General features: G+C 61.2%; 2 protein-coding genes across 2 annotated transcripts; both read right to left on the bottom strand.

The window, feature by feature from the left end:
- Nucleotides 1-2145: 2145 nt before the first annotated feature.
- TMPRSS4 (transmembrane serine protease 4) lies at nucleotides 2146-13340 on the bottom strand. The gene is made up of 13 exons (XM_054395555.1): nucleotides 13332-13340; nucleotides 9711-9741; nucleotides 9523-9636; nucleotides 8670-8822; nucleotides 8443-8572; nucleotides 6722-6823; nucleotides 6592-6632; nucleotides 5700-5862; nucleotides 4805-4971; nucleotides 4462-4557; nucleotides 4181-4320; nucleotides 3498-3647; nucleotides 2146-2316 (listed from the first exon to the last, which is right to left on the bottom strand). The coding sequence occupies exons 1-13, from the start codon at nucleotides 13338-13340 to the stop codon at nucleotides 2146-2148; spliced, it is 1467 nt and encodes a 488-aa protein (XP_054251530.1).
- A 9763-nt stretch (nucleotides 13341-23103) lies between these two features.
- Nucleotides 23104-26971, bottom strand: IL10RA (interleukin 10 receptor subunit alpha). The gene is made up of 7 exons (XM_054395523.1): nucleotides 26908-26971; nucleotides 25972-26092; nucleotides 25679-25857; nucleotides 25263-25429; nucleotides 24455-24605; nucleotides 24180-24304; nucleotides 23104-24075 (listed from the first exon to the last, which is right to left on the bottom strand). The coding sequence occupies exons 1-7, from the start codon at nucleotides 26969-26971 to the stop codon at nucleotides 23104-23106; spliced, it is 1779 nt and encodes a 592-aa protein (XP_054251498.1).
- Between the last annotated feature and the right edge of the window lie 739 nt (nucleotides 26972-27710).

The raw sequence follows: 27710 nt of genomic DNA, 5'->3' as shown, positions 1-27710 counted from the left end.
GGAGCGCCCTGGTCTGCAGCCAGGGGGGTGCTGTGCCGCGTGTGTGATGCTCCTGAGGGGGTGGGGCGTGGCTGGGGTGGTTTGGGGGTTAGAGGCTGTGAGGAGCTTGGGGAATCCTGTCTGGCTTTGGTGGTGCTGAGCTGGGGGCGGGCAGGAGCTGCCTGTCTGCTGCAGGAGGTTGGCGGGGCAGTGGAGCTCATAGCAGAGGTGGAGGCTGCTGCCCTGCTGTCATCCTCACGGCGTGGGAGGAAGGCAGGAAGCAGGGCTGCTGTGGTGGGGCTGGGTTTCAGCTCTCCTGTGAAGCACACCTGAGAACCAGGCCAGATGGTGTCAGTCAGGGCTGCCACCTTGTCCCAGCAGAGCTGGGTGCCACCCTCCTGTGGGCAGGCTGGCCCGGAGGTGCCCCAGTTCCCCCCATGCCAGGGCTGGCATGTCCTGGGATGGCTGCTAGCCCACGGCAGGGCGATGCTCTCTGCTTTACCTTCCCTTTGCCCCTGCACAGGGACAGGGGAGAGCTTCCCCCCTCAGCCAGCCCTCACGGGAGGTGCTCCCTGGGTTTGTGCTGCTGCTACTCCTGCTCCTCCTCCCCTCTGAGAGCCTGGCACTCAGAGCAGAGCTGCTGCCTGTGCCAACTCACCAAGGCTGAGCTCGCTGCACTGACATTTTTTACCTTGGGCTCCCATGGGAGATCTGCTCCCTGTGCTTCCCTTTACCCCAAGGAGAAGGGTGTCACCCACCCATGATGCAGGGAGGATGCATGGTTGAGCCCCAGGCAAAGGGAGCTGTGCCAGGGCAGTGCCAGCCTGCTCCCGGGACTGCTGCTGGCCTGCTGGGCGACCTTGGGCAAGTCGCTCTGCCTCTCCATGCCTCAGTTTCCCCATCTGTAAAAGGGGATAATAATTCTGCTCTACCTCACAGGGGGGGTGTGAGGCTGATGTCTGGAAAGTGCTTGGATGCCCTCGGATGAGGGGTGCCACAGGGAGCTGTAGGGGCTGTGTGAAGGGTGCTGCAGGGGGCACTGGGGCAGCCCAGGGCTGTAGCAGCACCTGAGCCATGAGCTGGTGTGTGACAGAGGTTGGTGATGTCCTTTACAATGAGATTCACTCCCTGATTCTGCTCTGTTTGTGTGTGTGTGGCAGTGAGGCTGCAGGGCAGGCAGCTCTCTGTCCCCACATGAGGCTGGGAGCCCAGGCTGAGCCCTGACCTCCCTCTTGCAGGGGCTCACACCCTGGCAAAGCTGCCAGAGCCAGAAGGTAGGCAAGGATTTGGAGGCCAAGGCAAAATAAGGTGAGATTCAGTGCTGCCTTCTGTGGAGGCTGTGGTGGGAGAGGTCAGAACCCACTTGCCCAGGATGGAGAGCACCTTGCCAAGGCTCAGGGGCACCAGCTGGAGCTCGGCCATGTGACTGGGCAGGAGATGGGTATGGGCACCTGGCTCCACACTGGTTTCCTTGGCTGCTGGGTAGATGGGCAAGCAGGAGCCAGGTCCTTGGGATCCTGGTCCCATCTCTGAGGATCCATGGGACCCTCACCTGGGGTCTCTGTGCCCCCATCTGCCCAATGGGGACAGCAAATCTGAGCTACCTCACAGGAGGTGTGAGGCTCCTTGCAGCGCTTGGCAAAGTCCTCCAAGGCCCTGGGGCACTCCAAAGTACCTCCTCTGTACCTGCAGAGTGTTGTGATGCCCCTGTCATGGTGAGACTGGGCCTCAGAGGACCCCCCCCAGCTCATCCTTTAGAGGAGACCTCCCGTGGGAGAGGACAGTGAGGGGAGGAAGGGACTTTTAAAGGACTCTTTTTAGCTGTCCTAACCCGTTGGCCTTTTTTAGATGGTATCTGGACATGAGTCCTCTTACCCCAGGATATGCAATGCTGCACTGTGCATGGATTACTCCTCAGGCTGCTGGAAGGAGTCACCATGAGCAGTTTCTGGAGCAGTAACCCCATGGCCACCTGTGTGTGGGTGCTGTGCAGAGTGCTGGGGGCTGACATGGGCACTTGTGACAGCAGGGAGCTGGCACAAGGGCTTTGGGAGGGGGGGTGGGGAGGGGTCTGAAGAGGTTTTCTGGGGTGTGCAGGGGGAGCAGGCCCTGTGGAGGTGTGTGGTGTGACAGACACGGCTGTGTGTGAGCATCTACTACCTGCACCTAGGAGACAACTGCAGCCAGGCACCGGGTGTGGGGCACTGGCTGTGCGCTGCCCTCCAGCACATCTTTGCACCGCAGAGGTTTCCTCAGCTTTGCCTTGGATCCAATAAAGTTGATGTTTACTAGAGACACTCTCTGGGGCTGTCTGCTCAGGCTCAGCATGGGCCCTGGCTCCGCACAGAGAAGCAGAGAATTGACTCCAAGATTTGAGTCCAACCAGCAGCCCAACCCCACCAAACCATGGCCCCAGCTTGCCATGGGGACAGGTTTCTGGACACCTCCTGGCATGGGGACTCCACCACCTCCCTGGGCAGCCTGGGCCAATCACTGACCACTCTTGCAGCAAAGAAATTTTTCCTCATCTCCAACCCAACCCTCCTCTGGCACAACTTCAGGCCATTTCCTCTTATCCTATCACCTGATAGTCGGGAGAAGAGACCAACCCCCCTTCTCCTGAGGCTGAGGCCATGGGAGGAAAAGTCAATTTCAGTCAATTTTAACATCCTGCCTAACATCCCTCTTTGTTTACAGTCCTTCAAACCGACCTCAGCAGACTGTCTGACTAAGTGCCTGAGGTCTGTGCAGCACTTTGGTGTGCAGAAGCTCCTTGTCCATGAGAGCCAGCAAGGGTCCCTGCCTCCTGCTGGGACAGCACCTCCACACAGGGTGGGGGTACAGTCACAAACACCTTCACAAGTAAGAGGAACAAAGCCTCCAGAGGCTGCCTGAAAAAAAAAATAACCAAACACATTGGTTTAATGAAAGCTCATTTCTGCCTGTGTGACAGCAGGGACCAAGCAGCAGCCCCCCAGGAGCCTTTCTGCCACTGCAGGGTCAGCACAGGACAATAAATTAATCTTTCTCCGGAAGGGAGCTGGAGCTGCTCAGCTTCCGTCCTGGTGTCAGTGGCCACCACCCCCAGCTGCCCTCTGCTGCACACAGTCCCAGCTGTCCAGGCAGGGTTCCCGAGGCACCACTCAACTTCCGTGGCTGGAGATCCATTCCCCAGCTGCTGCCAGAGCTGGGAGGGCCAAGTGCTTAGGGACAGGGAGGGAGCTCCAGGAGAGAGGAGGGACCTGTCCCAGCAGGCCTCAGAGCTCTGACTGGAAGGAAAGAGAGAGAAGAAATTGCAAACGTTGAGAGGGCAACCAAAGGCAGGGGGAGAGCAGAGTCATCTCCTGAAGGAGCCCACTCAAGGGGGCTGGCTGCCTGCAGGCCCCATCCCTGCAGCCGAGCTGGGTGCCACCAGTGGGATTTGCCCTCTGTATGGAGCTGCCAAGGGGGCCCCCAACCCTTTCCCACTGCCCCCCAAACCCTGTGAGGTAGAGCAGCCCTGGCGGTGCGGCACTGACCCTCCGGACGCTGTAGATCCAGTTGAGGTAGCCCTGGACGCTGGTGTAGACGCCAGGGGTGCTGGGGGTGCCACAGCCATGGCCCCAGCTGACAATGCCAACCACCTGCCAGTGCCTGCCCAGGTAGAGCAGGGGCCCACCGCTGTCCCCCTGCCAAGGACAGAGCCTCTGAGTGGGGGCTGAGGAGCCCCCAGCCCAGTGTCCACTGCCACAGCTTGCAGCTGTTCCCAGAGGCTCTTCTATGGAATCCCAGAATGGTTTGGGTTGGCAAAGCCCTCTGAGGGCATCCAGTCCAGCCAGTAACCCAGCACCACCATGGCCACCAAACCCTGGCCCCAAGTGCCATAGCCACAGGTTTCTGGAACACCTCCAGGGATGGGGACTCCACCGACTCCCTGGGCAGCCTGTGCCAGTCCCTGACCACCCTTGCAGCAAAGAAATTTTCCTCTCCAACCTAACCCTCTCCTGGCACAGTTTCAGGCCATTTCCTCTCCTTCTATCACCTGAGACTGGGGAGAAGAGACCAACCCCTACCTCAGCCTCTTCTCAGGGAGCTATAGAGAGCAATGAGGTCTCCCCTCACCCTCCTCTCCTCTCCTCCAGACTGAACACCCCCAGGTCCTTGAGCTGCTCCTCACCAGACTTGAGAGTCACTGATCAGTGGGCACCAGCCCAGCCCTCACCTGGCAAGTGTCCACCCCTCCCTGGGGCAGGCCAGCACACAGCATCTTCTGGGTGACAGCCCCGTGGTAGGCAGCCAGGTTGCAGCTCTCCTTATCGATCAGCCTCACCTCTGCCTGCTGCAGGGTGTCTGACAGTTTGCCTGCACAGATGTGGCTGCTCAGAGAGGCTCCCCAGCAGCCCTGGGCTAGCAGGGAGCCTATCCCCTCCTGCCAGCACAGCTGGAGGGCTCTGCCCTCACCTCACCCAGGCGTGGTGCCCACCTCTGTGCCATCCTACTCACCGTGCTCCTGCGTGTAGCCCCAGCCTATCACCCACAGGGATGTGCCTGGCACCAGCTCCTCGTCGAAGTAGGGCAAGCAGATGGGCCTGCAGCTGTCTGGAAGGCAGAGGTGAGGTGCAGGAGGTGCCTGGAGAGGCTGGCAGGGAAGGTGCCCCTAGCTGGGGCCGTGTGCCAGCTGGGCACCCAGCTCCCCACTGCACCTTTGGGAAGGCAGCTCAGGCATGGCCCTGTGCACCACGGCTTGGTGCCCACTGAGTGCTGGCACCTGGGGTGCAGCTCCCCTCACCCAGCTCTCTCTGCCAGCAGGAGGTCCTGCAGGGGGGAGGTTTGTGCCACAGCTCACCTGAGACCCGCAGGGGAGAGCGCAGCTTCACCAGGGCAATGTCATTGTCCTTGGGGGACGCAGGAGTCACCTCTGCCAGGAAAACCTTCTCCACAGCCAGGCTGGCAGTGCCCGAGAGCAGGTTGGAGCCAGCCTTCACACGCCAGCTCTGGATGATGAGGTTGTTCCTGTGCACAGACACCTCTGGCGCTGCTGCCCTCCCTCACCCTGCTGTGGTTGTGCCTGCAGCCTGCCCTGCTCAGCATCGGGCAGCAGAGGTGGCTTTGAGGGCTCACAGCTTCACAGATGGCACCAGGCTGGAAGGGAGCCTCCAAGGGCATCTTGGCCACCCCCCTGCAGGCAGCAGGGACAGCTCCAGCCAGAGCAGGCTGCACAGGGACACATCCAGGCTGATCCTGAATGTCTCCAGGGATGGGGCCTCAAGCACAGCCCTGGGCAGCCTGTGCCAGTGTCTCCCCACCCTCACTGTGCACCCACCTGATGCCCATCCTAACTCTGCCCTGCCCCAGTTTCAAACCACTCCCCCTCTTCCTATCACCCCAAGCCCTTCTGAGCAGGCCCTCCCCAGCCTTCCTGTAGGTCCCCTTCAGATATTGAAATGTAGCTCTCAGCTCTCTCTGCAGCCTCTCCTCTCCAGGCTGAACAACCCCAACTGCCCCAGCCTGTCTCCATGGCAGAGGTTCTCCAGCTCTCTGATCATCTTGGTGGCCTCCTCTGCACCCACTGCAGCAGGTCCACGTCCCTCTTGTGTTGGAGGTCCCATAGCTGGGCACAGTTCACTGGAGCAGAGCTGAGTGGCTTGCACCCAGAGGAGCTCAGGCTGGCCTGGAGGAACTGCGGCAGCCCTGGCACACAGGTGCCAGCCCAGCAGCAGAAGCAGGGAGGTGGCACTCACTTGAAGCAGTGTGCTGCTGTCAGCACCCAGCTGGGGTCGATGATGCTGCCTGCACAGATGTGCTCCTTCCTGTACTGCAGGCTGACCTGCCAGGGCCAGGCCTCGATGGCAGCCGGGGTGCCCCCCAGCACGCGTGGGGTCCTCACGCTCTCCCCGCAGCCTTCTGCCAGGCAGCAGCAAAGCAGCACATTAGCAACACAGCTCCTGCTCAGCCCTCCTCCAGCCTTGGGTGTGGGGGACAGAGGCTCCCACGTCTCCCAGGTGCCTCATGCCCCTCCCGGGACACTGCCCACATCACCTCTCCCTGGCACCCTTGGTACCCCCACTTCTGTTCTCTGTGTGCACAGGGTGGGTTGCAACTGGATGATCCTGAAGGTCCCTTCCAACCTAAACCATTCTCAACCTTGCTCAAAGTGGTTCACAGAATGGGTTGGGCTGGAAGGGACCTGAAAGATCATCCAGTTCCAGCCCCCTGCCATGGGCAGGGACACCTCCCACCAGCCCAGGTTGCTCAGGGCCTCATCCAGCCTGGCCTTGAACACCTCCAGGGAGGGAGCATCCACAGCCTCCCTGAGCAACCTGTTCCAGTGTCTCCTTGCCTTCTCCAGCCCACCAGGGCCACTAACAGGGGTCATTTATCAGCTAAATAAAACCCACCCAGGCAGCTGCTTGGGATAACTCTCTTGGGTGCCCCCTTTCTGGGAGGTTTGTGCTGCCTTAACAAGCAGCAGGGAAAGCCAATTGCTCTGATGCAAACAATGTGGAGAGGAGCAGGGCTTGGGGTAGGTCTGAGGTCCTGTAGGCATGGCACAGTCCCATGGGACCATGCCAGGAATGAGGACTGCAGCAGCATGAGACCCTCACAAGGTACAAGCAGCATCGTGGTACTTACTGGAGCAGAAGAGGGAAACAACCTTTCCAGAGAGGCATTTCCTGGAAGAGGGAGGAAAAGCTGTGGCTTCATGACCAGGTTTGGCAGGACTCAGGGCATGGTGAGCACCCTGCAGAGCCCCAGCACTCACCTGCCTGGCTCAGGCATCTGCAGGCTGCCATTGCTCAGCACAAGCTCTCGGGGAGGCAGGGGCTGCCCTGTGCCCACCTCCTCCTCCCGGAAAGCTGGGGTGCTGAAAGACAGGAGGGCACAGTCAGCAGGGCCACCCTGGCGTGCACAGTGCCAGGTGTGCTGCCAGCAGGGCACAGGTGCTGGGAGAGGACAGGCACTGGGGACTGAGCTCTGCCAAGAGCCTGGGAACTGGGTGGGTTTGGCTCAGATTGAGCCCAAGAGGATACAACCCAGTTCTGCAACTTTAGGGTCTGAAGCTTTGCAGGCAGGTCCCCAAGGCTTGGCTGTGGCCCCAGCACAGCTGCTGAGATGGGCAAGAAGCAGGAGCTCAGCAAGGGGATGCCAACCCTGCACCAGAGAGCAAGAGAAAGACCCCACAGGCAAAGGAGGCTCTATGGGACAGGGATGGCAGAAGAGGCTGGGGGCAGGATGGGGACACTGGCCACAGAACCCAGGACCAGGCACAGGATCTTACTGAGGGCAGGGAGGCTACCCCCTGCTCTTCAGGGAGCTGTGGGCACCCAGGGGACCTCAGGGGTGTCACTGCAGTGACCTCTTGTGATGTTTGAGGTTGGTGCTCAGAGCCTTTGTCCTTGAATTTTGGAGCTGGAAAATGCCACCTTGGGCTCTCTTGGGGTTCCAAGAGGGACTCAAACACCAGAGCCTTTCTTCTCCCTGGCACCTGCCCTGTCCAAGTGGCAGGAGCAGGCCAGGGTGCCCCTGGGCTGGGGACAGAGCAGTGGACAATAAGCACAGGCTGGGCTGACATGGGAGGCTGCCAGGGCTTCTAGCACCAAGAGCAGCCAGCTCCAAGGGACACAGAGTGCTCTGGGTGGTGGGGATGGAGCAAAACCATTAGTGCACAGCTCTGAGTGCTTTATAACTAACCAGAGCCCAGCTCAGAGAGAGCTCTGATGGGAGGGGGAGGGAGGGAAGGAGAAGGAGGGAGGGAGAGGGAGGGAGGGATGGAGAAGGAGGGAGGGAGAGGGAGGGAGGGAGAAGGAGGGAGGGAGAGGGAGGGAGGGATGGAGAAGGAGGGAGGGAGAGGGAGGGAGGGATGGAGAAGGAGGGAGAGGGAGGGAGGATGGAGAAGGAGGAAGGAGAGGGAGGGATGGAGAAGGAGGAAGGAAGAGGGAGGGATGGAGAAGGAGGGAGGGAGAGGGAGGGAGGGATGGAGAAGGAGGGAGGGAGAGGGAGGGAGGGATGGAGAAGGAGGGAGAGGGAGGGAGGGATGGAGAAGGAGGGAGAAGGAGGGAGAAGGAGGGAGGGATGGAGAAGGAGGGAGAAGGAGGGAGGGATGGAGAAGGAGGGAGAAGGAGGGAGGGATGGAGAAGGAGGGAGAAGGAGGGAGGGATGGAGAAGGAGGGAGAGGGAGGGAGGGATGGAGAAGGAGGGAGAGGGAGGGAGGGATGGATGGAGAAGGAGGGAGAGGGAGGGAGGGATGGATGGAGAAGGAGGGAGAGGGAGGGAGAGGGAGGGAGGGATGGATGGAGAAGGAGGGAGAGGGAGGGAGAGATGGATGGAGAAGGTGGGAGAAGGAGGAATGGATGGAGAAGGTGGGAGAGGGAGGGATGGATGAAGGGATTGAGAAGGTGGGAGAAGGAGGAATGGACGGAGAAGGTGGGAGAGGGATGGATGGATGGAGAAGGGGGGAGAGGTGTGGAGGAAGCAGCCATGTACCTCCTGTAGCCCATCTGCTCACAGGCTGCTTTTGCCAGCCCCAGGTTGAAGTAGTCATAGCAGATGCAGGCCCAGGCCCCTGTGTTCCTGTTGAGCACCTGCAGGATGGATCTGTCTTTGGAGACACGAGCTGGGGAGGGACACAAAGCCAGCACTGGCTTCAGCAGGCAGAGGCTTGCTGCAGCACCCAGCCCCTCCACAGCTCCAGCAGGGGGTCCTGGACTCACCCTCAGCTGGTGGCCCCTCAGGGACCCACTGGGGACAGTTGGCCTCATCCTCGCCCTGCAGGCAGTCCTGCTGCCCGTCACACACCTGCTGCAGCCTCACCAGCTTCAGGGGCTGCTTGCAGAAGAAGTAGTGGTAGTCCAGGTAGAGCTTGACTGGAGGGGATCACAGAATGGTAGGGGTTGGAAGGGACCTCCAGAGATCATCCAGTCCAAACCTCCTGCCAGAGCAGGAGCACCCAGGGCAGGACTCTCAGGAACACACCGGAAGGGGCTTGAAAGCCTCCACAGAAGGAGACTCCACACCCTCTCTGGGCAGCCTGCCCCAGGGCTCCTGCACTCTCACACAAAAGAAGTTTCTCCTCATGTTGAGGTGGAACCTCCTGGGGTCCAGTTTGTATCCACTGCCCCTTGTCCTATCACAGGACACCACTGCAAAGAGCCTGGCCCCTGCTTCTTGCCCCCCACCCCTCAGATATTTATAAACACTGATAGACCCCTCTGGGGCTGCTCTTCTCCTGGCTCAACAGCCCCAGGGTGCTCAGTCTCTCCTCCTCAGACATCTGTTCCAGTCCCTTCATCATCCTCATAGCCTCCACTGGACACTCTCTGGTATTTCTCTGTCTCTCTTGCACTGGGGAGCTCAGAACTGGACACAATCCTGCAGCTGTGGTCTCAGTGAGGCAGAGTAGAGGGGCAGGAGAACCTCCCTTGACCTGCTGGCCACGCTGGGAAAGGGGAGCCGGGCACTGAGCTCAGCTGGGCAGGCTCAGGGCTGGCTTTTGGGGGCTCAGCAAGGAGGTGGCTGAGCTCTGGGGGCCGGGAGGTGTTTGCGAAGCCGTGGAAGGAGCCGTACCCAGGAAGCCGACCATCAGCAGGCAGGCGAGGCTGAGAACCACCGCCAGGACGGGGATGCCGATGCGCTTGAAGGACTCCCGCGCCGTGGAGGCTTTGCGCCGTGTGCTGGGACCTGCAACACAGAGGAGCGTGGCCTCGCGTCGCCTGGCACAGCCTGGCAGCACCCCCGGCTCCCGCGGGCATTACCTCTGCCGTTCAGCCGCTCGGAGGCCAGATCCTACGAAGCAGAGGGGAGAGGCAGTTAGCCAGCTGCAAGCCCAGCCAGGAACGTGGCTGGCAGGTGAGAAAGGGGCTGTGGCAGCTTGGCCAGATGGTGATTCCTGATGCCAGTTCCCGTGCCCAGCACACTGCTGACATGACCACCCTGGGCAGGGCACCCCAGAGAAAGCAGGGGGAGCAGGGATGGAGGCTGCTCTCTCTTTGGTTTGCTTGAAGCCCACCAGGAACTCAGCTGCCCCAACCCACAGCTGAGATTGCTTGAGAGGTGCTGGGCATGGAGGTGGCAGCAGGGATTGGCATGTCCTGGTGTGACAGCACATGGGTTCCCTGGCTGGGTTGTTCCAGTGGGCACCCCCAGTGCTGCTCCAGGAACCGTTAGTGTTGAGCTGCTGGCTCTGACGCCCCAGAGGCTGGAGAAGTCGCAGGCATTATGAACGTGGCACTTCCCTTGGTGCCAAGGAGCCCTGAGCCCAGATGCCTGCAGGGCTGCACTGCTCAGGTCCTTCAGCTGGCTCAGCGTGGGGTCAGAAACCGAGCGGCAGAGCCTGAGCCCTCCTGGAGAGGCTGCTGCAGGAACCAGCCCAGCCCATGGGAAGGAGGCAGGGAGGGTTGGGCTGTGCTGCTGCTAGGACACGCAGCAAACACAGCCCTGCTGGCAGCCACGGCTGGATGAGGCACTGATCCCTCCTCATCGCCTCTGAACCGTTCTGCTGTCATCACCTCCCTCTGGGAGATGCCCACCTGCAGTGGGGAAGGTCCTGGGAGCTGCTCCAGCCACTGCTAAGGAGCTGCCCCTGTTGGTGTGGGAAAGGTTGGTGCTGGGCAGGGATCAGATCCCTGTTGGGGCTGGGATTGTCCCTTTCTGCTGCCCTGCTGTTCAGCTGTGCTTGTGCCATGCTGCTGAGCTGTCTCCTGGTAGTTTTCAGCTCCAAAGTCTTCTCCTGCCCTGCTGAGGTGGTGGAAAACATCACACTTCTCTTCCCTTGAGTGCCCTTCCAGACCTGAGCGAGCTCTTTCCTCTGCTGTTGCTTCTGGACTCCACCAGGAGAGGTAAGAGAAGCTTTTTTTGCAGGGCTTCTACCCAGCAGGAGCAGAGGTAAGGAAGAACTCAGGGATGCAGGTGCACAACTCAGAAGAATTTAGGGTTCAGAGGCCTCTTCTCCTCTGGCTGTGGAGCTCCAGGATTTGCTCTGGGCTGGAGGTGTTTGATGTCTCACATGAGAGCAGAGGCTCCTTGGGGCTCAGTCACTTGCCAAACAGCAGTGGGGTGAGGTCAGGAGGCTGTGGGGAGGCTGAGCTCCAGCTGCAGGGTGGGTAGGAGGGAGTGGTGGAGCCCTCCCTCTCCAGGTCACTGTGGTTGGGCAAGTTCAGCCAGGCACAAGGGCTCTGGCAGCAGGGTTTTGCCAAGTGATTGTTTGTGGGCTCACATCAGGAGCTCAGCCTCCACTGCCCCATCACAGCCTCCTGTGGCTTCTCAGCCTGGGAACAAGGAGGAGTGGTGCTGGCAGTGCTGTGGGCATGTGGCTGTGCCCACATGCTTCTCTGGGGAAGTGTTGGGGGTCTTTTGTCAAACAGCTGGGCTGAGCTGGCATCAGTGCCAAGCATGGGCAAGTTGTGACCAGTGCCCTCCATGGGCTCTGCACAGCCCCTTGGGTCTTCTTGGCTCCTGTGTGGACACTCCAGTGCTACCAGGACATGCCAGCTTCAGATCAGCTCCTGGCAGCATGGAGCCCAGCTCCTGGTGACAGGGAGTCTGGGACCTGCTGGGAGCAGGAGGGAAGGGTGGGAAGGGGAGGGTAGCTGCTGGACCTCCCATCTTGGCTGCCAGACCTTCTCCATGGCACCTGGTGCATGCAGGAGCCCTGGGAGTTTTGTCACACCAGGTCTGCTGCTCTCAAACACCACCCACGTCCTCCAGCACAGCCAGCTGAGGGCACCTGGGGCTGGTCCTTCCTCATGCTGACCTCTTGTGTCACCATGGGGCTGGACTGGGCATGACCTGGATAATGGGATCCTAACGGTTCCTGAAGGAATGGTGCCAGGGCCCTGGCCATGACAGCTCCTCCAGGCTCTGTGAGGGGCACTGCTGCTGCCCTGCCTGCCCATCACCTGCCTGCACCAGTGCCCATCATGTCTGCTGCCAGGTTCCTTTCTGGCAGCCCCATGCAGGTGTGGTGTGGATGTGGGTGGCAGTGATGATGCTGTGGTGCTGGCCACCAGCCCACACAGAGAAGCTGTTGCCCACTGTTGGGGGTTTGTTGGCACTTTCTTCAGTCCATGAACCCTCCCCCATTTCAAACAGAGCCACAGCTTGGAGCTGCCCCAGGGGTTGGCTGCCTCTCCATGGCTGCCCTCTTGCTCTCAAACCTCAAGCAAGAGCTGCTCTGGTTAAATTCTAACAAGGGCAGAGCTGTGCCAGCTCCTGTGCAGTGGCAGCACATGATCTGGAGAACTCAAGGCTACCCTAACTAATTGAGCTCTTTTGCTTTGCTGTTGGAAACACATTGATGTCATCATGGCCACTCTGCCCTCCAGATGCCAGCCCGTGAGCCACAGACTCCTGATGGAGTGCTGCACCAGTGCCAGCTGTGCAGGGTTGGGCACCTGGGGTGCACTTGGGCTCTCCCCTTTGCCCTCTGCAGTGGGTGGCTGAAAGGTGCTGTGGGGCACTGAACAGCTGTGCCAGCTGCTCCTGGAGGAGAGCAGGTGGGGTCATGGAATCACAGAATTGTTTGGGCTGGAAAAGCTCTTTAAGGTCATCTGAGCCCAACCAGCAACCCAACCCCACCATGGCCACCAAACCATGCCCCCAAGTGCCATAGCCACAGGTTTCTAGAACGCCTCCAGGGATGTTCCTGTGCAGAGCCCAGCCTCAGAGGGGGCAAGGTGCTCAGACCTGGGGCTCTTCCCCTGGCTGCAGGGCAGCAGGAGTTCCCCTGCATGCAGGAGGGTGAGGTCCCCACCCTGCAGGGGACGATGTCCCCATGGATCGCTGGGGGAGGGTTTTGCAGTGCCCAGCAAGATGTGCCATGTGTGGCTGCCCTCTGCCAAGGAAGCCTCTTCCTGCTAGGGAGGGACTGCATGCCAGGCTGGGGTTTGGTGGCCATGGCATTGCTTGCAAAAGGCACTGTGGGAAGCCGAGCGTGTCCCTTGTGCTGAGCAGAGGGACTGGCGGTGCCCCGCTGAGGGCAGGGGCACCAGGCTCTTGCCCAGGCATTGCCTGAGAACCAGCCCCTTCTTGGGGTGGATAAGACACTCCAGAAGGGCATCTTGTCCTTGGAGAGCACTCCTGTGAGGTGCTGCCTTGCTTGGCTGCTTTTAGTTCACGGAGAAGTGTGGGAGCAAGAGCTGATGGGCACAGCGGATGAGATAGGTGCAGTGGTTCTCTGCCTGGGTGCTGAGGGGGTCAGAGAACAGCAGCTCCTCTGAGCCTGGGCTGCCTCATGGCCCCGGCCCTGCTCCTGGCAGAGCTGGGCTGTGAGAGACCCCAGCCCGAGGCTGTGTGGGGTCCTGGCTGCCGGCTCCTGGGGCAAAGGGCTGGCGTGCAGGGATGGAGCAGAGCAGGTGGCAAAGCTGTCGGTAACTCACCATGTTCATCCAGCCCTGACGCGGTCTTCTGGCCTGCAGAAACCCAGAAAATATCCTCCGGTGGGTGCCCCGATGCCCAGGGAGCCCCGGGGCCGGCGACGGTCCTGGCACCCCTCTGGCTGTTCGGCTGCCGGCCGCGCTGCGCTGAGTGTGGGGCAGGAGCGGCCGAGAACGCCTTAAAACCCACCCCGGGAGTTGTGAAACAGGAGTTACGATTCCCTCTGTAACCCAACACCGGTCTGTCAGCAGCACCAGCCCCTGCACCAACCTCCCCAGCATCTGCCCCTGCAGGGTGACTCACCCGCGGCGCCGCTGGCACCCAAGGAGCTTATCAGGAGCGACCTGACTGACAGAGCAGGATTCTTCCTGCCCTGCTCCTCTCCCGGTGGCAAGAGGAGCCCACGGCCAGCCCCGCTGCGTGCCCGGCTCTTCCGCGTGGCACCCAGGGTGTTTTCAAGCAGAGGCTTTGGTAGGTGGAGGAGGAAAGCAGAAGAGTTTGCACAGGAGGCTGCAGGGCCGGGACGTGCTCGGGGCTCTGGGGTCACTCGGGCTGCGTGGCCCTGCCCAGCCCCGGATCGTGGCTGGCACTGGCTGCTGGCAGTGCCAGCGTGGGGCCATGGCAGGATACCTCTGGGGTTGTGGGCAGGAGTCCCACTCTGCCAAGTGGCTGCTGCCTTGGCCAGGCTGTGGGCAGTTGTTGCTCCACAGAGGGAGTGAGATGCCCATCCCTGCCCAGTGGCTGTGGCAGTGGGGGGTGCCCTGGCAAGCTGGGCAGAGGCTTGAGCAGGGCCTCCCAGGCCTTCCTCTGGGACAAACCTCCCTCTTTCTTCCCAGCTTTTGTCCCCAGTGCTGTAGTGACACTGACTGCCTGTTCCCACACACTGGGATGCTCCATGGGCCCTGGGCCTTGTGGATGCTCAGGGCTCAGTGCCCAGGCTGGCTCTGCACAGGGGGGGACCATGGTGTGAGCTCAGGCATGGCTGTGCCTCTCTCTCTCTGTCCCCTGACCCTGGCTTGGATGAGCTCAGTGAAGCTGCACCAGGTGGGGCTGGCAGGGCTGGAGGGGCAGAGGGGCTCTTGGCAGGCTCCACACCCTGCCCTGGCAAGGTGCTGTGCCCGTGGGCAGGCGCCAAAGCTGCCCGTGGAGCTGTGCACCTCGCTGATGCAAAGCTCTCCCAGAATCGCCCTGGGAGGAGCAGCAGCTGGCTGTGGCTGCAGGGTGGGCATCCCAGTTGGGGTGTGCTGGAGCCCCTGGCCCCAACTGAGCATAGTCAGATAGGGGCAGGGAGCAGGCTGGGGTCATGGAGGCTGCCGGCTGAAGCCAGCCCTGCTGGTGGCTGTCTGGAAGGGCTGGAAGTGGTGGGTGTGCAGGGTTTGCAGAGTTGCTAATTACCCTCTGCTCTAATCAAGCTTTCCCAACGGCCTGGAGAGCTGTTGCTGCTGCCAGGGCTGTGTGCTGTGCCAGCTGGGAGGCCGCAGAGCATCCCAGACCAGCAGCTTCTTGGCCAGGGAGCCCAAGATGGCACAGCCCTGACCAGGCATCCTGGCATCTATCTATTTGTGGGTCTGCAGGTAAGGGACACCCTCCTCACCCTCACCTCAGGAGGTGTGGGAACCTTGGCAGATTGCAGTCTCAGCTCCTGCCCACATGGCCCCTGTGGTGCCCCTTGACCATAGGATGGAGGGTGGGCAGTGGCAGCTGGCAGATCCAGCTGCACTCTGTGCAGGAGGGTTCCCAGAGCCTCTGTGGGAGCCTTCAGCTCACAAATTGGCCTAAGGGGCTGTGTGTGACCCTGGCATGGCACGGTGGGCGCTGGCACAGGCTGTGTGTGCACTCGATGCAGTGTGAGATGCACCATGGCAGAGTGAGCTCCTGCCCAGTCTGGGCATGCCTGGCCCTGCTGCCACGGCAGGGGGAGCAGCCTGGGAGCATCACTGGGGCAGGAGGTGGCACGGCCAGGAGCAGCTCTTCCCCTTTGAGGTTGAGGAAGGCTTTGAGGAAGCAGCTGAGGTTTGCAGAGGTTGTGTCACAGCTGCCCATGCCTTTGGGGCTCTGCTTCCTGGAGTGCGGCTGGGATCCTGCCCTGCACCCTGCCCTGGCCTCTCCTGCCCGCAGCCCTGGCATGACGCAGGCTTCCGGGCACCGCGGCTCTGACTGGGGTCAGGCAGGGGCCAGGCAGGGCTGGCCCAGGGTTCTGCGCAGCCTCCCAGAGCCCTGTGGGCATCCACCCTGTCCCCTGCTCTGCCCAGTGAGGACCAGTCCCAGCCTGCCCGAGCCAGGCACTGCCAGGGCCTTGGCATCTACAATGAGCATCATTCCCTCTGCCTCCCAGCCAACAGCCCAACTGGTGCCGGGCCGGGTGCCAGGCATTGCCCCTGGGACCTGGCACTGAGATGCTCCCAGGAATGCCTGCTCAGGGGCTTGGCTCCTGCCTTGGCCACCCTGTGCCAGTCGCATTGGGGCATGGTGCAATCTCAGGCTGTGCCAGGCAAAGCAAGCATGAAGTGGGGAGGAATTTCACCCCTGGCTGCCCAGTTTCCAGGCTGCTAATGGTTTTTTTTCCCTCTCTTTGTACCTTCCACCTGCAGCCACAGGAGATGCTTTCCCCTCTCTGCAAGCAGGTGGTGAGTGCCACCTAACCCTGGGGCTCAGGCTTCGAGGAGATGATGGAACACAGCCGTAAGTGCTTCTGGCTGGGGGCACTGGGTGAGGAACGGCCTCTTCACCCTGGGCTCCTGCCCTCCTCCTGGGTGCACAGAGCCATAACCTCCATGGGCATCCCTGAACTCCCCAGGCCTGTGCTCTGGCTGCCACCCTGCCACTCTCCTGGCTGCTGCTCTGTGCCAGGAGGTGGCCATTGGAGGACATAGCTACCTTGTCAGGGTGTCCCTGCCCCTTGGGCTCCCAGTCCAGCCTCTGGCAAGGTGCCTGTCTCTACCAGCATCAGGAGGGCACAACTCCCCACATGGTCAGGCATGGTGCCCACCCTGTGCTGGTGAGGAGGGTGGGCTGGACTGGGAGCTGTGCTCTCCATTGCACGAGGGGTGATGTCTGCTGGAGCTCCTCTGCTTTCTCCCCTGGAACCAGTTGAACCAGTGGGTGAGGACCAGTGCCCAGCCTTGCTGTGGCACTGCTGGTAAGGCAGCTGTGTCACCCAGAGAGGAGGGGACAGGCAGAACATGCCAGGCTCCAGCACACACCCAGCCCTGCTGCAGCCCCCACCCAGCCCGAGCTGGGAGCAGCTCCTCTGGCATTGCTCTGGGCACGGACCCCCGGGCAGGTGAGTTGGTGGTGGCTGCTTCCTCCCCTTAGAGAGCAGAGCTGGGCATATTCCGTGGCACAGGTGGTGGCCTGGTAACCCCTCTGTGGAGATGGAGCTTGACTGCTGTTGGGTTCTGCCTTGGAGGCATCTGGCTGGACATGAGGACATCTGCTCCTGAGGGTGTCGGGGCAGGGAGCACTACCCATGCCCGGCACGGGGCAGGCACTGGGCACGAAGCCATCATCCTCCCACCAGCGCCAGGCGTGGGGCCAGGGCAGTTTCGGCAGCAGGCTGATTCAGGGAGCCTCTTGCACCACGCTCCTGTGCCGCAGCTCCTGCCCTGACTCGCCCCTGCGGCACACTCCCTGACCTCTCCCTCCCGTGTTGCCCTCTCCTGGGGTCCCAGCAGACGCAGGGGGCATTGGCTGCCCGCATTTTGCTTCCTGAGCCCTGCCATGAGTCGCCCAGCAGGGGGAAGTGCAGGCTGGTCCCGCCGGGCTGGCGGCGGTGCCCGGCGGCTCGGGGTGCCCAGCAGGTGGAGCGAGGGCTGCGGGCAGCAGGAGGAGCAGGCAGGGCCCTGGCTGCCTGTGTAAACAGTGTGACCACAGGGGAAATTGCTCACCCCACAGGCATCTCGCTAAATTTAGCTGCTCTGAGCTCAACCCTTCTCTGCCGTCACCTCACTCCTGATTCTGCAGGGCACAGCACCAGGGATCCATGCCCAGCGCATGCCCTGAGCCCTCTGTGGGCATCATGGGGCTGACTGTGCCCCCAGCCCCTTGCAGAGAGGCACCGTGGGGCTGACCATGTGCCAGGGTGGTGGCAGACCCTGCTGTGCCTCCTGGGCACAGCTCTGGCTGCTGTGCCCACCACTACCATGCTGCTTGGTTTTGGTTGGAGGGCTGCACTGGCACTGCGTGGGCAGCTTACTGGTCAGGAAGGCCCTGTGGGGATACTGGGGTGCTGGTGGGTGTGCCAGGGGCTGTACCCTCTGCGAGGTGGGTCCATGCTGGTGCCCACTGTGTCAGCAGAGAAGGGTCTGAGATGGTGTTGGCTGAGGGGGTCTGGGGGAGCAGGAGCTGGCAGCAGCTGGAGAGGGGTGGTTGGCAGTGCTGGGTTAAGGAGCGGACTTGGTGATCTTAACCCAGCCAAACCTCTCCTGCAGCTCCTCTGGAGCCCATCCTGTGCTATGGGCTGTGTGGGATGGCTCTGTGCAGCACACAGCCTGGCATCACCAGAGAAATGGCCATTGTGCCAGGGCACCTTGCTGTCCCCTTGGCAATGCCAGGACTGTCAGCTGGCACTGGACTTCCCCAGCCCCTGCAGTGTGGGCAGGAGGGATGGAAGGGGTGCAGAGGTCCTGCATGGCCCTGTCGTTTCCCTGTGCCAGCTGCTTGCCCTGACAGTTGCAGCCTCTAGAGGGAACTGCCAGCCCAGAAATGAGGCTGGCAGGGACCAACTGGGGCACGGCACTGCGGGGGCGCTGCGACAGCCACAGCCTGGGCACCTAGCTGCCCTTCTCTGCTCAGAGTGTGCACGGACCAGGAGCAGGGGGAGCTGGCATCAGCAGGGTGCCCAGCTCCCCACCGCAGCACAATGTGATGGGCCCCGGGTGTGCCTAGGGCCTGGGTGAGCTCCCAGTGAGGCCAGGAGTGGGAACAACAGAGAATCCTGCTTCTGGGCTCCTGTTTCCCGCCATTCCTCTCCTGTCTAGGTTGAGAGACTGTGTGTTGCCCTCAGTCCTCTCTGGGTTCCCTTCCCAGGTCACCATCCCTCCTGCCAGCTCCGCTGGGGACAGCAGAGGTGGTGGCTGTGCAGCCAAGAGCACAAGAGCCCAGCACAGGGCTCTTGGGGTAGCAAATTTTTCTTTGCCACAGCGCTCAGCAGCCTGGTGGAGCACAGTCAGAGGGTGGAGGGCTGTGTCCCAGCCCCACAGCTGCTCTGTGCCCCCCAGGGGATGGTCAGAAGCCCCTGCTCCCAGAGGTGCTGGCCTGCAGAGCTCCTCCTTCTGCTTTCCAGGGCAAGAGTCCTTCGGTGCGCTTGGGATTGCCCTGGGCGTGGGGCTGGGCTTGCTGCTCCTGCTGCTTCTGGGCTACAGCTTCCTCCGGTGGTACCAGCGGGGGCAGTGCTGCCGTGGTGAGCGTGGGCAGGGCTGGGGGGCGGGCAGCCGTGGGCAGGGGGTGCTCAGAGACAAGGGCTGCGGGGCCTGGGATGTGGGAAGCAAGCCTGGTGCCTGCTGGTCCCTGAGGGATGGGGAAAGCCCCCCCAAGGATGGCTCTGGGACGACCTGGGGGTGAGCAGACGCCAAGGAGGGGGATGCAGGGGGATGTCCTGCTGTGGTTTCCTGCCCTGCCCATCCCCACAACCCTGCACAGCCCCTGGCAAAGGAAAGGTGAGTCCCTGGCACCACACAGCCCTGACCTCTCTCCTTCCCACCTCTCCAGGGCCCGACTTCGTCTTCAGCCTCTACCACACACGGTGAGTGGGGACCTGGGGTGGGCTGGGTGCTCTCTTCGCGCGGTGCCAAAGCGCTGCAAACCCCTACCAGTGCCAGGGCTGGCAAGGGCTGGAGCAGGGCAGGCAGCTCGCTGATGTCTCTGCCCTCCCTGCAGCGGGCTGGGATCGGTGGCAGTGGAGGTGATGCCTCCGTTCAGCATCAGCGCCGCGCTCAGCAGCGCCGACAGCGGCTACAAACCCTTCCCCAGCCGGGGGCGCTGAGGGAGGAGCCAGCCTGGCCTGGAGGTAGGACAGCACCCAGCTCCTCCCTGCCCCCTGCGGGGTGAGCAGGGCCCTGGCCATGCATGACTCCTGGCACAGCCCACGGGGCTGTGTGTGCCTCTGTGGGGAGCTGTGTCCCACAGCCTCATGCATCCTCCTCCTCACAGCTTTCCCTGGGGAAGCCCCAAGGTTTTTCCTGGAAAAGTCCCCCCTGTGGCTGTGGGGTACTGGGGGCTTTCCCTGGGCTCTGGTTTGATTTTACAGATTCACAGATTGCATTGGGTTGGAAGGGAGCCTCCAAGGGCATCTGGGCCAACCCCTTGCAGGCAGCAGGGACAGCTCCAGCCAGAGCAGGCTGCACAGGGACACATCCAGGCTGATCCTGAATGTCTCCAGGGATGGGATCTCAAGCACAGCCCTGGGCAGCCTGTTCCAGTGTCTCACCAGCCTCACTGTGCAGAGCTTCCTCCTGATGTCCAACCTAACTCTGCCCTGCTCCAGTTCCCCCCATGCAGGCTTTGGGTGGCATTTCCTTCTCCATGCCCTACTGCCCTTGGCCTGGTGCTGGATAAGTAGCTGATGGTGAAGGTGGCTCAGAGCTGGAGTGAGCTCCTGCAGCCCTTCCCTGTGCTGGTCACAGCCACCTTGGAGAAAGAAAGAGCAACCAAAACCAGCCCAGGGGAACTCCTCTGCTCTTGCTTCTGTAAAAAGTAGCCCCCAAAAATGATTGATTTCTACTGAAACTAACTCTGCAGTTTCTGGTTTGAAAAGAGCTTCTCCACCTGCTCCCTGCAGCTGCATTTCTCTTGCTGACCCTCCCTGGTGCCAGCTGCCATCCCTGTGCTGGTGCCCTGGCACAGCCTCCCCTTGTTTGAGCTGGGCAAGAGGGAGCTGCCTTACCCCAGGCTTCCTCAGCACGCATCCTGGAGAGAAAATTCACCTTCCCCACAGCTTGGAGACACTCCCTGGGACCAGCTGGCTGCATGCCCAGGAGACCTTGGGCCAGGCTCTTGGTGCCCAGGGCAGAGGGAGTGTGGACAAGCAGCTGGACACAGAGCCCCAGAACTGCAGGGCTGGTTGTGTGCAATAGGGGAGAATGCTGTAAGGAAGTGAGAGTGTTGCAGACTTCCCTCCTCAGGCAAGCATCTGGACCAATGTGGGAATTTGTGCTCTGCACTCACAGTGCAAGGAAACACCTCAGAAAACCCCTCTGGACTTTCTGGTGGCTTCCTCCTGCCCAGCAACCTTCACCCTTGGCAGAGCAAGTGGCCATGGAAGTGCCTGGAACATAAAATCAGCCCTGGAAAGTTGCTTTAGCCCTCAGAGAGCAGACAGGGATGGGAGAGGCAGTAGGGCTTGGGGTCTGCTTCTTTGCAAACTCAGAAGAAAAAGGAAGAGGAACTCAGGAGTCCACACCATGGCCTGCAGGGAACCCACAGAACCATGGAATGGGTTGGGTTGGAAGGGACCTTCAAGATCATCCAGTCCCAACCCCCTGCCGTGGGCTGGGACACCTCCCACCAGCCCAGCTTGCTCAAGGCCTCATCCAGCCTGGCCTTGACCACCTCCAGGGAAGGGGTAGAGAAGATGGGAGTGGAGAACCCCAATGTACACCCCAGCTTGCCAGGGAGCTGGTGGCCATTCACAAGCCCCTTCCCTTCTGCTTCCCCAGTGCTGCTCCTCACAGGGTCTGTGCCATGCTGGGGGCGCTGTGGCCCTGCGGTGGGAAATGCACAGCACCTGCAGAGGGTCCATGCTGGGGGCGGCGGAAACCTGTTTGCAGGGGTGCAGCCCCTCGCTGGGACAGCCAAGGTATGGTGATCCCTGCTGGAGGAGGAGCAGGAGGAGGCTGCTTGCAAGAGGACTCGGAGCCAAAGATCCTCCCAGCGCTGGGCTGTGGCTGAAGGCAGGAAATGTGAGCCCCTGGGATTTCCAGACCGGCCCTGCTCTCGTGTGTGGGCTGCGGCTTCTGACAAACTCATCTGCGTTCGCTCGAAAGGAGGAGAGCCCTGAGGAGGAGGAGGAGGGAAGTGTGGCCCCCCAGCTGCCCCTTGACTGCTGCCCCTGGAACCTTTGGCGCTGAGCAGAAGCCGGCAGCACCCAGCACTGCGCAGGATCCGGCCGCAGAGCTTGATGTCAGGGGGTTGAAAGGAGGAAAAAAATCCCCTCCTGCCTTTTGATCATTCTGCTTTTCAGAAGAAGTTGAAAAACAAAAAAAACCAACCCAAAAACAGAGAAAGGGAAAAATCCCCAATGCCCAAAATACCCAGAGGCAGAAGAGAGGGTGGAAGGGAGGGGCAGAAGGATGCTGACAGCTGGCATCGGTGGCACCACTGCAGTGGGCACCCAGAAAAGCAGCAAAGCACCATGAGTCCTCCTCCTGACTGTTCTGATTCCTGTTTTCAGCTCCAGACAAGCACTCCCCGAGCTGGTTTTCCACCAGCACTTCACTGGCACTGTCCTGCCATGAAGGTTCTTGGAAACCAACTGACTGCTGGAAAAAGTCTCTGGTGACCTGGCAGAGGCAGCTGATGGTAAGTCCTTCCCATCTCATGTTCTTTCCACTCTGACAGAAACTATTGCTGCACCTCCTCGTTGGGTTCTGCTCTGCCCTGCTCTGGAGGTGTTCCTGTCCTTGCCTGCTGCGTGGTCCCCGTGAGATGCTGCACACCAGTGCACCCCTCTGACATCACCCAGGTGCTTTCCCACAACACAACATCCACCTGGGACAACTGCCCTGGCCCTCAGCTGAGACTGAAACTCTCGGAGTGGGGAAGATTTGTTCTCCTTTTCTTTTTCCCAGCTGTGATGGGGCAATGTCCTTCCCCCTGTGAGGCAGAGCCACCTTACGTTGCCCTTTGCTGCAGGGGACAGCCCCTGCCTGAAAATGGAAAGCAGAGCTTGACCTTAGCAGAGGATGCACAAATGAGTGGACTAAAGGCAGAAGGCCACATCCTGTCTGTATTTACACATTAAATAGAATAAATAATGTCTGGCTGCAAGAGTTCAGAACGTGGACCACAGCGTGGGCAGGGCTGCCTTGATTCATATGGCAGCTGCTGAGCTTATCTTGCACCCCACCAGAGGCAGCCAGCACCCTAAGGTCCTTGCCATCAGGACTGAAGGCTGGAGGGTCTCTCTCTGGGTTCAGGAAGGTTCTTTGTTCCCTGCAAGTGAAGCCAGGCAGGGTGGGAGCTCCAGGCTCTCAGCAGCAGGAGGGCTGACGTCAGGCTGCTGCTTGCTTTCGGTGTCTGTTGTGAAAGGCTGGGATGGCATCACAGCACCCACGCCAGCTGGAGCCACTCACCACTCCCCCACGAAGGAGGGAAGCTCAGGGCTGTCCCCAGCCCCAAGGATGGCCCTGAGCCCAGAGCTTGCATGCTCTGCACTGGGCTGCTGGGAGGGCAGACAAAGCAGGTTCAGCCCTTGGGAACATCCCAGTTTCCTTGGGCTTGGTTGTCAGATGTGATGGGGACCCAAATATCCTTGGGTTTGGTGGTCAGGTAAGGTGGAGACAAGTCCCTCCAGCACAGCCTGGCCCCTTGTCTCATTAGCTTTACCCCACAGACTGGCTGGAGGGAAGGTGCAGGGTGTGCTGATGGTCCTGGGGCCAAAGCAGCCCCAGAAGGAGCTAAGCTGGCACTTCCTGGGCACCACTCAGCTCAAGGCAATGCCATCCAGGGGCTGACAGTAGCTAATCAGAGTAGCTGCTCCCCATGGGCAGCGGCTAGAAGAGGTAGTTGGGTTGGCATGCAGGGCTGGTGGGCACCTGCTCCCTGGCAGGGGCTGGCTCACAGGCGGCTGTCCTTGCTGCCCCTACTCAGCAGGCTCAGGGAACTCATCTGCTCCCCGAGCCACTTGCTGGTGTTGAGGCTGGAGATGAAGGGCAGTGTCCCCAGGAGGTCAGTGTTGAAGGTGCTCAGGTCAAAGGGAGACTTCAGGAGCTCAGGGCCAGCTTTGGAGGCCAAGGGAGCACCTGGAGCCTCGTAGCTCAGCAGTCTGGGGGCTTGGGGCCCCACTTGGCTGCACAAATCCCAGGCAGTGGGCTCCCAGGGGACTCTCCACGGAGCAAGGTCCTGTACGTGGCTGTGAAGGTGCTCAGGTGAGGACTGTTTCAAATACCCCTTGACCACAGCCGGCTCGGAGCTCTCCACATCCGGCACGATGTCACTGCTGCCCTGCAGGGGTCCTGCACAGCCCGCAGAGGACAGCCCCTTGGCTGGGTCCTGCCTTGGCTCCACCATGCCCTTGGACTGCTGCAGGTAGCCACGGAACTCCACGTTGTGCCCACAGTCCTGGCTGGCAGCAGGGCAGAGGCTGAGCTCCTGGCCGTGGGGCTGCCTGGCCTCTGTGGGGTTCCTCTTCCCACTGGCCCAGCAGTGTGTGGGGTGAGGGGTCCCCAAACCCACGCCGCTGTCGTCACTGGTGGGCTCCTGCTGCTTGTAGCCCTGGGGCTCAGTGCTGGAGGAGCAGCTGAGCTGGGAGGAAGAGGAGGAGGTGTGCAGGCAAATGCCACTGTCAGTGCTGGTGCAGCTGCTGTCTCCACTCCCCATGGCCCCCAGCCCCAGCAAGCACATCTGGTCCTCAGGCTGTGCTGGGAGCCTCCAACCCTCCTCCAGAGGCAGCTGGGCCATGCTGATGATGCTGATGGGGCCACAGTCCTGCTGGGGCTCCTTCTGGCACAGGAAGAGCTTCTGGATGGGGTCTGGGCTGCCTGAGGATGACTCCTCCAGCCAGAGTGAGCTCTGCTTTATGAAGGACTTCTGGGGAGAAAGACAGGAGGGGGTGAGCTGTGCTTCATCCCTGCTCATCACCTGCCTCTCCCAGCAGCTGCCTGAGCCTGCACCCTCCTGCCCAGATGCCTTACCAGGACAGATGGTGGCCTCACAGGTTTCTTGAGGTAGGTGCACACCAGAAGAACCCCCAGAAGACCCAAGAGCAAGAGAGTGATGAATAAGGAGCTGCTGATGATCAGGACAAGCTCTGAGCTCCCTGCAAGAGAGGAGGTGCCCGGGTGAGGAGGGAGAGACAGAGTGCTGGGTGCACATAGAACAGAGGCCCTGAGCAGGGGCACAGAGAGGAGTCCCCAGGGGCAGAAGGCTGAGGAGGGTTCAAGGCTGCAGCAGGGACCTTGTCACTTACTGTCCCTGGCGTGGGTGGTGATGCACTGCTCATGGGTGCGGGTGGCGTGGACGCTCCTGCTGGCCACCGCGGGCTCCACGCTGACACAGTACTGAGTGTCCCACTGCAGGCTGCTGATGTTGAACTCTGGGCTGGTCTCCAGCACTTTGTACTGCAATGAACAGAGCCTGGGCTGGTACCTGAGAGCCTCCCAGCCCCTCTGGGAGTTCTGGGCCCTGTGCTTTCCTTCCTTCTCCTCCTCTGGTGCCTTGGGGAAGTCCCCCACTGCTGGCAGCAGCTAGACCCAAAAGCCCCAGCAAAAGCTGGGAACCTACTACAATGGAATCAGAGAATCACAGAGTTGTTTGGGTTGGAAAAGGCCTCCAAGATCATCCAGTCCAACCTTCAACCCAACACCACCATGGCCACCAAACCCTGGCCCCAGGTGCCATGGCCAGAGGTTTCTGGAACACCTCCAGGGATGAGGACTCCACCACCTCCCCAGGCAGTCTGTTCCAATCCCTGACCACTCTGGCAGCAAAGAAATTTTTCCTCCTCTCCAACCCTGGCACAATTTCAGGCCATTTCCTCTCCTTCTATCACCTAATACCAGGGAGAAGAGACCCAACACCAAATTCACTCCAAGGAGTCATAGAGAGCAATGAGGTCTCCCCTCAAGCCTCCTGAGCGACCTCCCTGCCAGGCTGTGGCTCTGGGGAAGCTGAATGTGAAGCTTTACAGGAGGCTGTGCTTCCAAAATGTGCTTTTCAGCTCGAGCAGCCCTGAGAGTGACAGCTGGGGCCAGCAAGGGCCCAGGAGCTCCTCTCACCGTCCGGTTGTCCTGCGTCCTCCTGACGTGCACCCAGTACCTCCTCGTGTGCTGCTGGATGTCCTCGTACCTGATGCTGAGGTTGCCCACTCGGAGCAGCAGCTGCAGCTGCACGTGGATGATGTTGCCCCTCACAGAGAGGCTCTGGCCTGCCAGGCGCAGGCTGGCTGCAAGCAAAAGGGTTGGAGGAGCACATCAGAGGCTTCTGCTCCTGTGGCACCTCCTGGAGCCTTGGCAGCAGTGGACAGAGCTGCGACCATTCCTCACCGCTGGTGCCACCTGTGCCAGATTTGTCCCAGCCCACAGAGAGAGACATCCCCACTCTCCTCTGTCCCAAAGTCCTTCCCAATAGCTTGGCAGCCTGACCTCTGCCATCCCTCCTTGGCCATGGGGTGGAAGCAGATGCCTGACCCTACCTTCTCGGGGGGAGAAAGAGTTGGTCCTGTGCCACGGGGACGTGAGGCTGCCAGCCACAGCCCTGACCCGTGCATAGTAGCGGTGGGCAGGATCCAGGGTGTGGTAGGTGAGGTCACAGGAGTGCCCTGAGATGTTCATGCAGGTCGGGATGGGTGCCCAGGAGACATTGGTGCCATAGCTGCAGGGAGAAGCACCTGGCATGAGAGCAGTGTGGGCAGGTGCCAGGGGCTCAGTGGGCACTGCTGTTGATGCCAGGACCCGGGCAGGGCTGGAGTCCTGTTGCTGTACTCACACTTTGTGCTCCACTTGGTACTGGACATGCCCAGAGGCGTTGTGCCCAGGCCCCCAGCGCAGCAGGTGATGCCCAATCTCTGCCTCAAAGCGCACGTCCGTGGGTCTTGCCAGCTCCTCACCTGCGGGGCCGAGGGGAGGGCTGGGTGAGGCTGCTTGGCACGGAGCTGGGCACAGCTCTTCCCAGCTGCCTCCTCCACGACTCGCCTGGAACCTCACCCCCAGAGTTCAGCAGGGTCCGCAGAGATCTGCGGAGACCTGACCCCTTCCCGGGCCTCTGCTCGCTGCTGCCCCTCTGCCCCTTCCTCTCTGTTCTGGGCAGAGCCCAGGGCAGCCCAGCCGAGAGGCTCTCGCTGCTTTGCCGGCGCCGGAGTGGCTCCTGCTGCACTTGTAGCCCTGCCTGCCCCTGCCGCTTGTGTTTGGAGTCAGCTTTCCTGTTTTGCTTCTCTGCTGTCCGGAAGAAGCAGCCTTTGGCACACCTCCTGCTTGTCGCCTGGCAGCAGAGCATCACTCAATAACTTTTGGCACCCCTTCGGCCCTGGTTTCCTCAGCAGGCACCAAAGCTCCCCACTGCCCAGGCAGGATGGCTGGCAGCAGAGGACTGTGCCAGCAGCTAAGGCGTTTCACCCCAGTACGAGGCACCGTGGTCCATGTTGGAGGAGCTCAGCAAGGTTCATGCCCAAGGACTGATGGTCTCTAGGCTCCCAGGCAGCAAAGAAAGGTGGGTGGCAAGCAGGGAGCCCTGGCTGTGCCCTGCTCCAAGCAGGCAGGAGACTGCAGGCATGGCCAGCAAAGGTGCCCAAGCTGGGTGTCCCCAGCCCAGTGCCAGTATCTTGGGTGGGACTGGGGGTAGCAGAGCAGCCTGCCAGGAGCTGTGGGGTCCCACACAGCCGGCGGGGAGCTAGGGACCAGCAGGGTATGGCCAAAGGAGACTCACCGTCTGCCGACCGGGCAAGGAGCAGTGCCATGCAGAGCGCCAGGGCTGCGGTGGAGGGGGCCATGCCCTCTCAGCATCCTCTGGGGGCACCGAGCAGAGTGCCGTCTGTGCTTTGGCAGGGCGCCCAGCCCTCCTTTTTCCCCTGTGGGCTGGCTCTGGGTGACGTCTCGGAGGCGTTAGCGCAGCGGGACGAAAGTAGTTGCGTAGCCACTTCCACTTTTCTCTGCTGCCCACCCACGCAGCCTCCGCTGCCCTCCAGCCCCGGCTGGGCATTTCCTACCAGCAGCCCTGGAGGAAATGCTCTGGGGATTTCTCTGAGCTAAGCTCCCCTGCTGAGGAAAGGAAAATGGGAGTGAATGATGCGTGCTGTGCCTCACTGTCAAGTGGGATGAGAAAAGCCCAGCCCAGAGGGAGGGGGGAGCGAATGTTAGCAGCTAGGATGACGTGGGACAAGGATTTTGTGCTGCCCAGCAGTGTCCCCTTAGCCAATCCTGCCAGCAGCTGAAGCCAATCAGGTCCTGGCCAGCCCTGGAGACCCAGGAGGGGTTTCCCATTCTCCCTTCCTTTGGGCTCAGCCTGCACTGCTTCAGCTTTTCCCCATTTCTGGGGCCAAGTGACAGCCTCTGGGCTATTTGGTGTCCTACTCACACAGGCTCTGGCCCCACGGCCATGTCCTGCCTGCCTGATGCTGACCACGGGTGCTAGGACCTGAATTGCCACCAAGCAGGCTGCCAGTCCTCAGTGGTGGCTCTGAGGGGTGCCTGGCAGCAGGGAGAGGCTCTCACCCTGCTGAGGGATGGGCA

This window comes from Indicator indicator, chromosome 34 (genome assembly GCF_027791375.1).
Source record: "Indicator indicator isolate 239-I01 chromosome 34, UM_Iind_1.1, whole genome shotgun sequence".
Taxonomy (NCBI): Eukaryota; Metazoa; Chordata; class Aves; order Piciformes; family Indicatoridae; genus Indicator; species Indicator indicator.
Note: the sequence above shows the minus strand (reverse complement) of the source record. Positions and strands in the feature narration are given on the sequence as shown.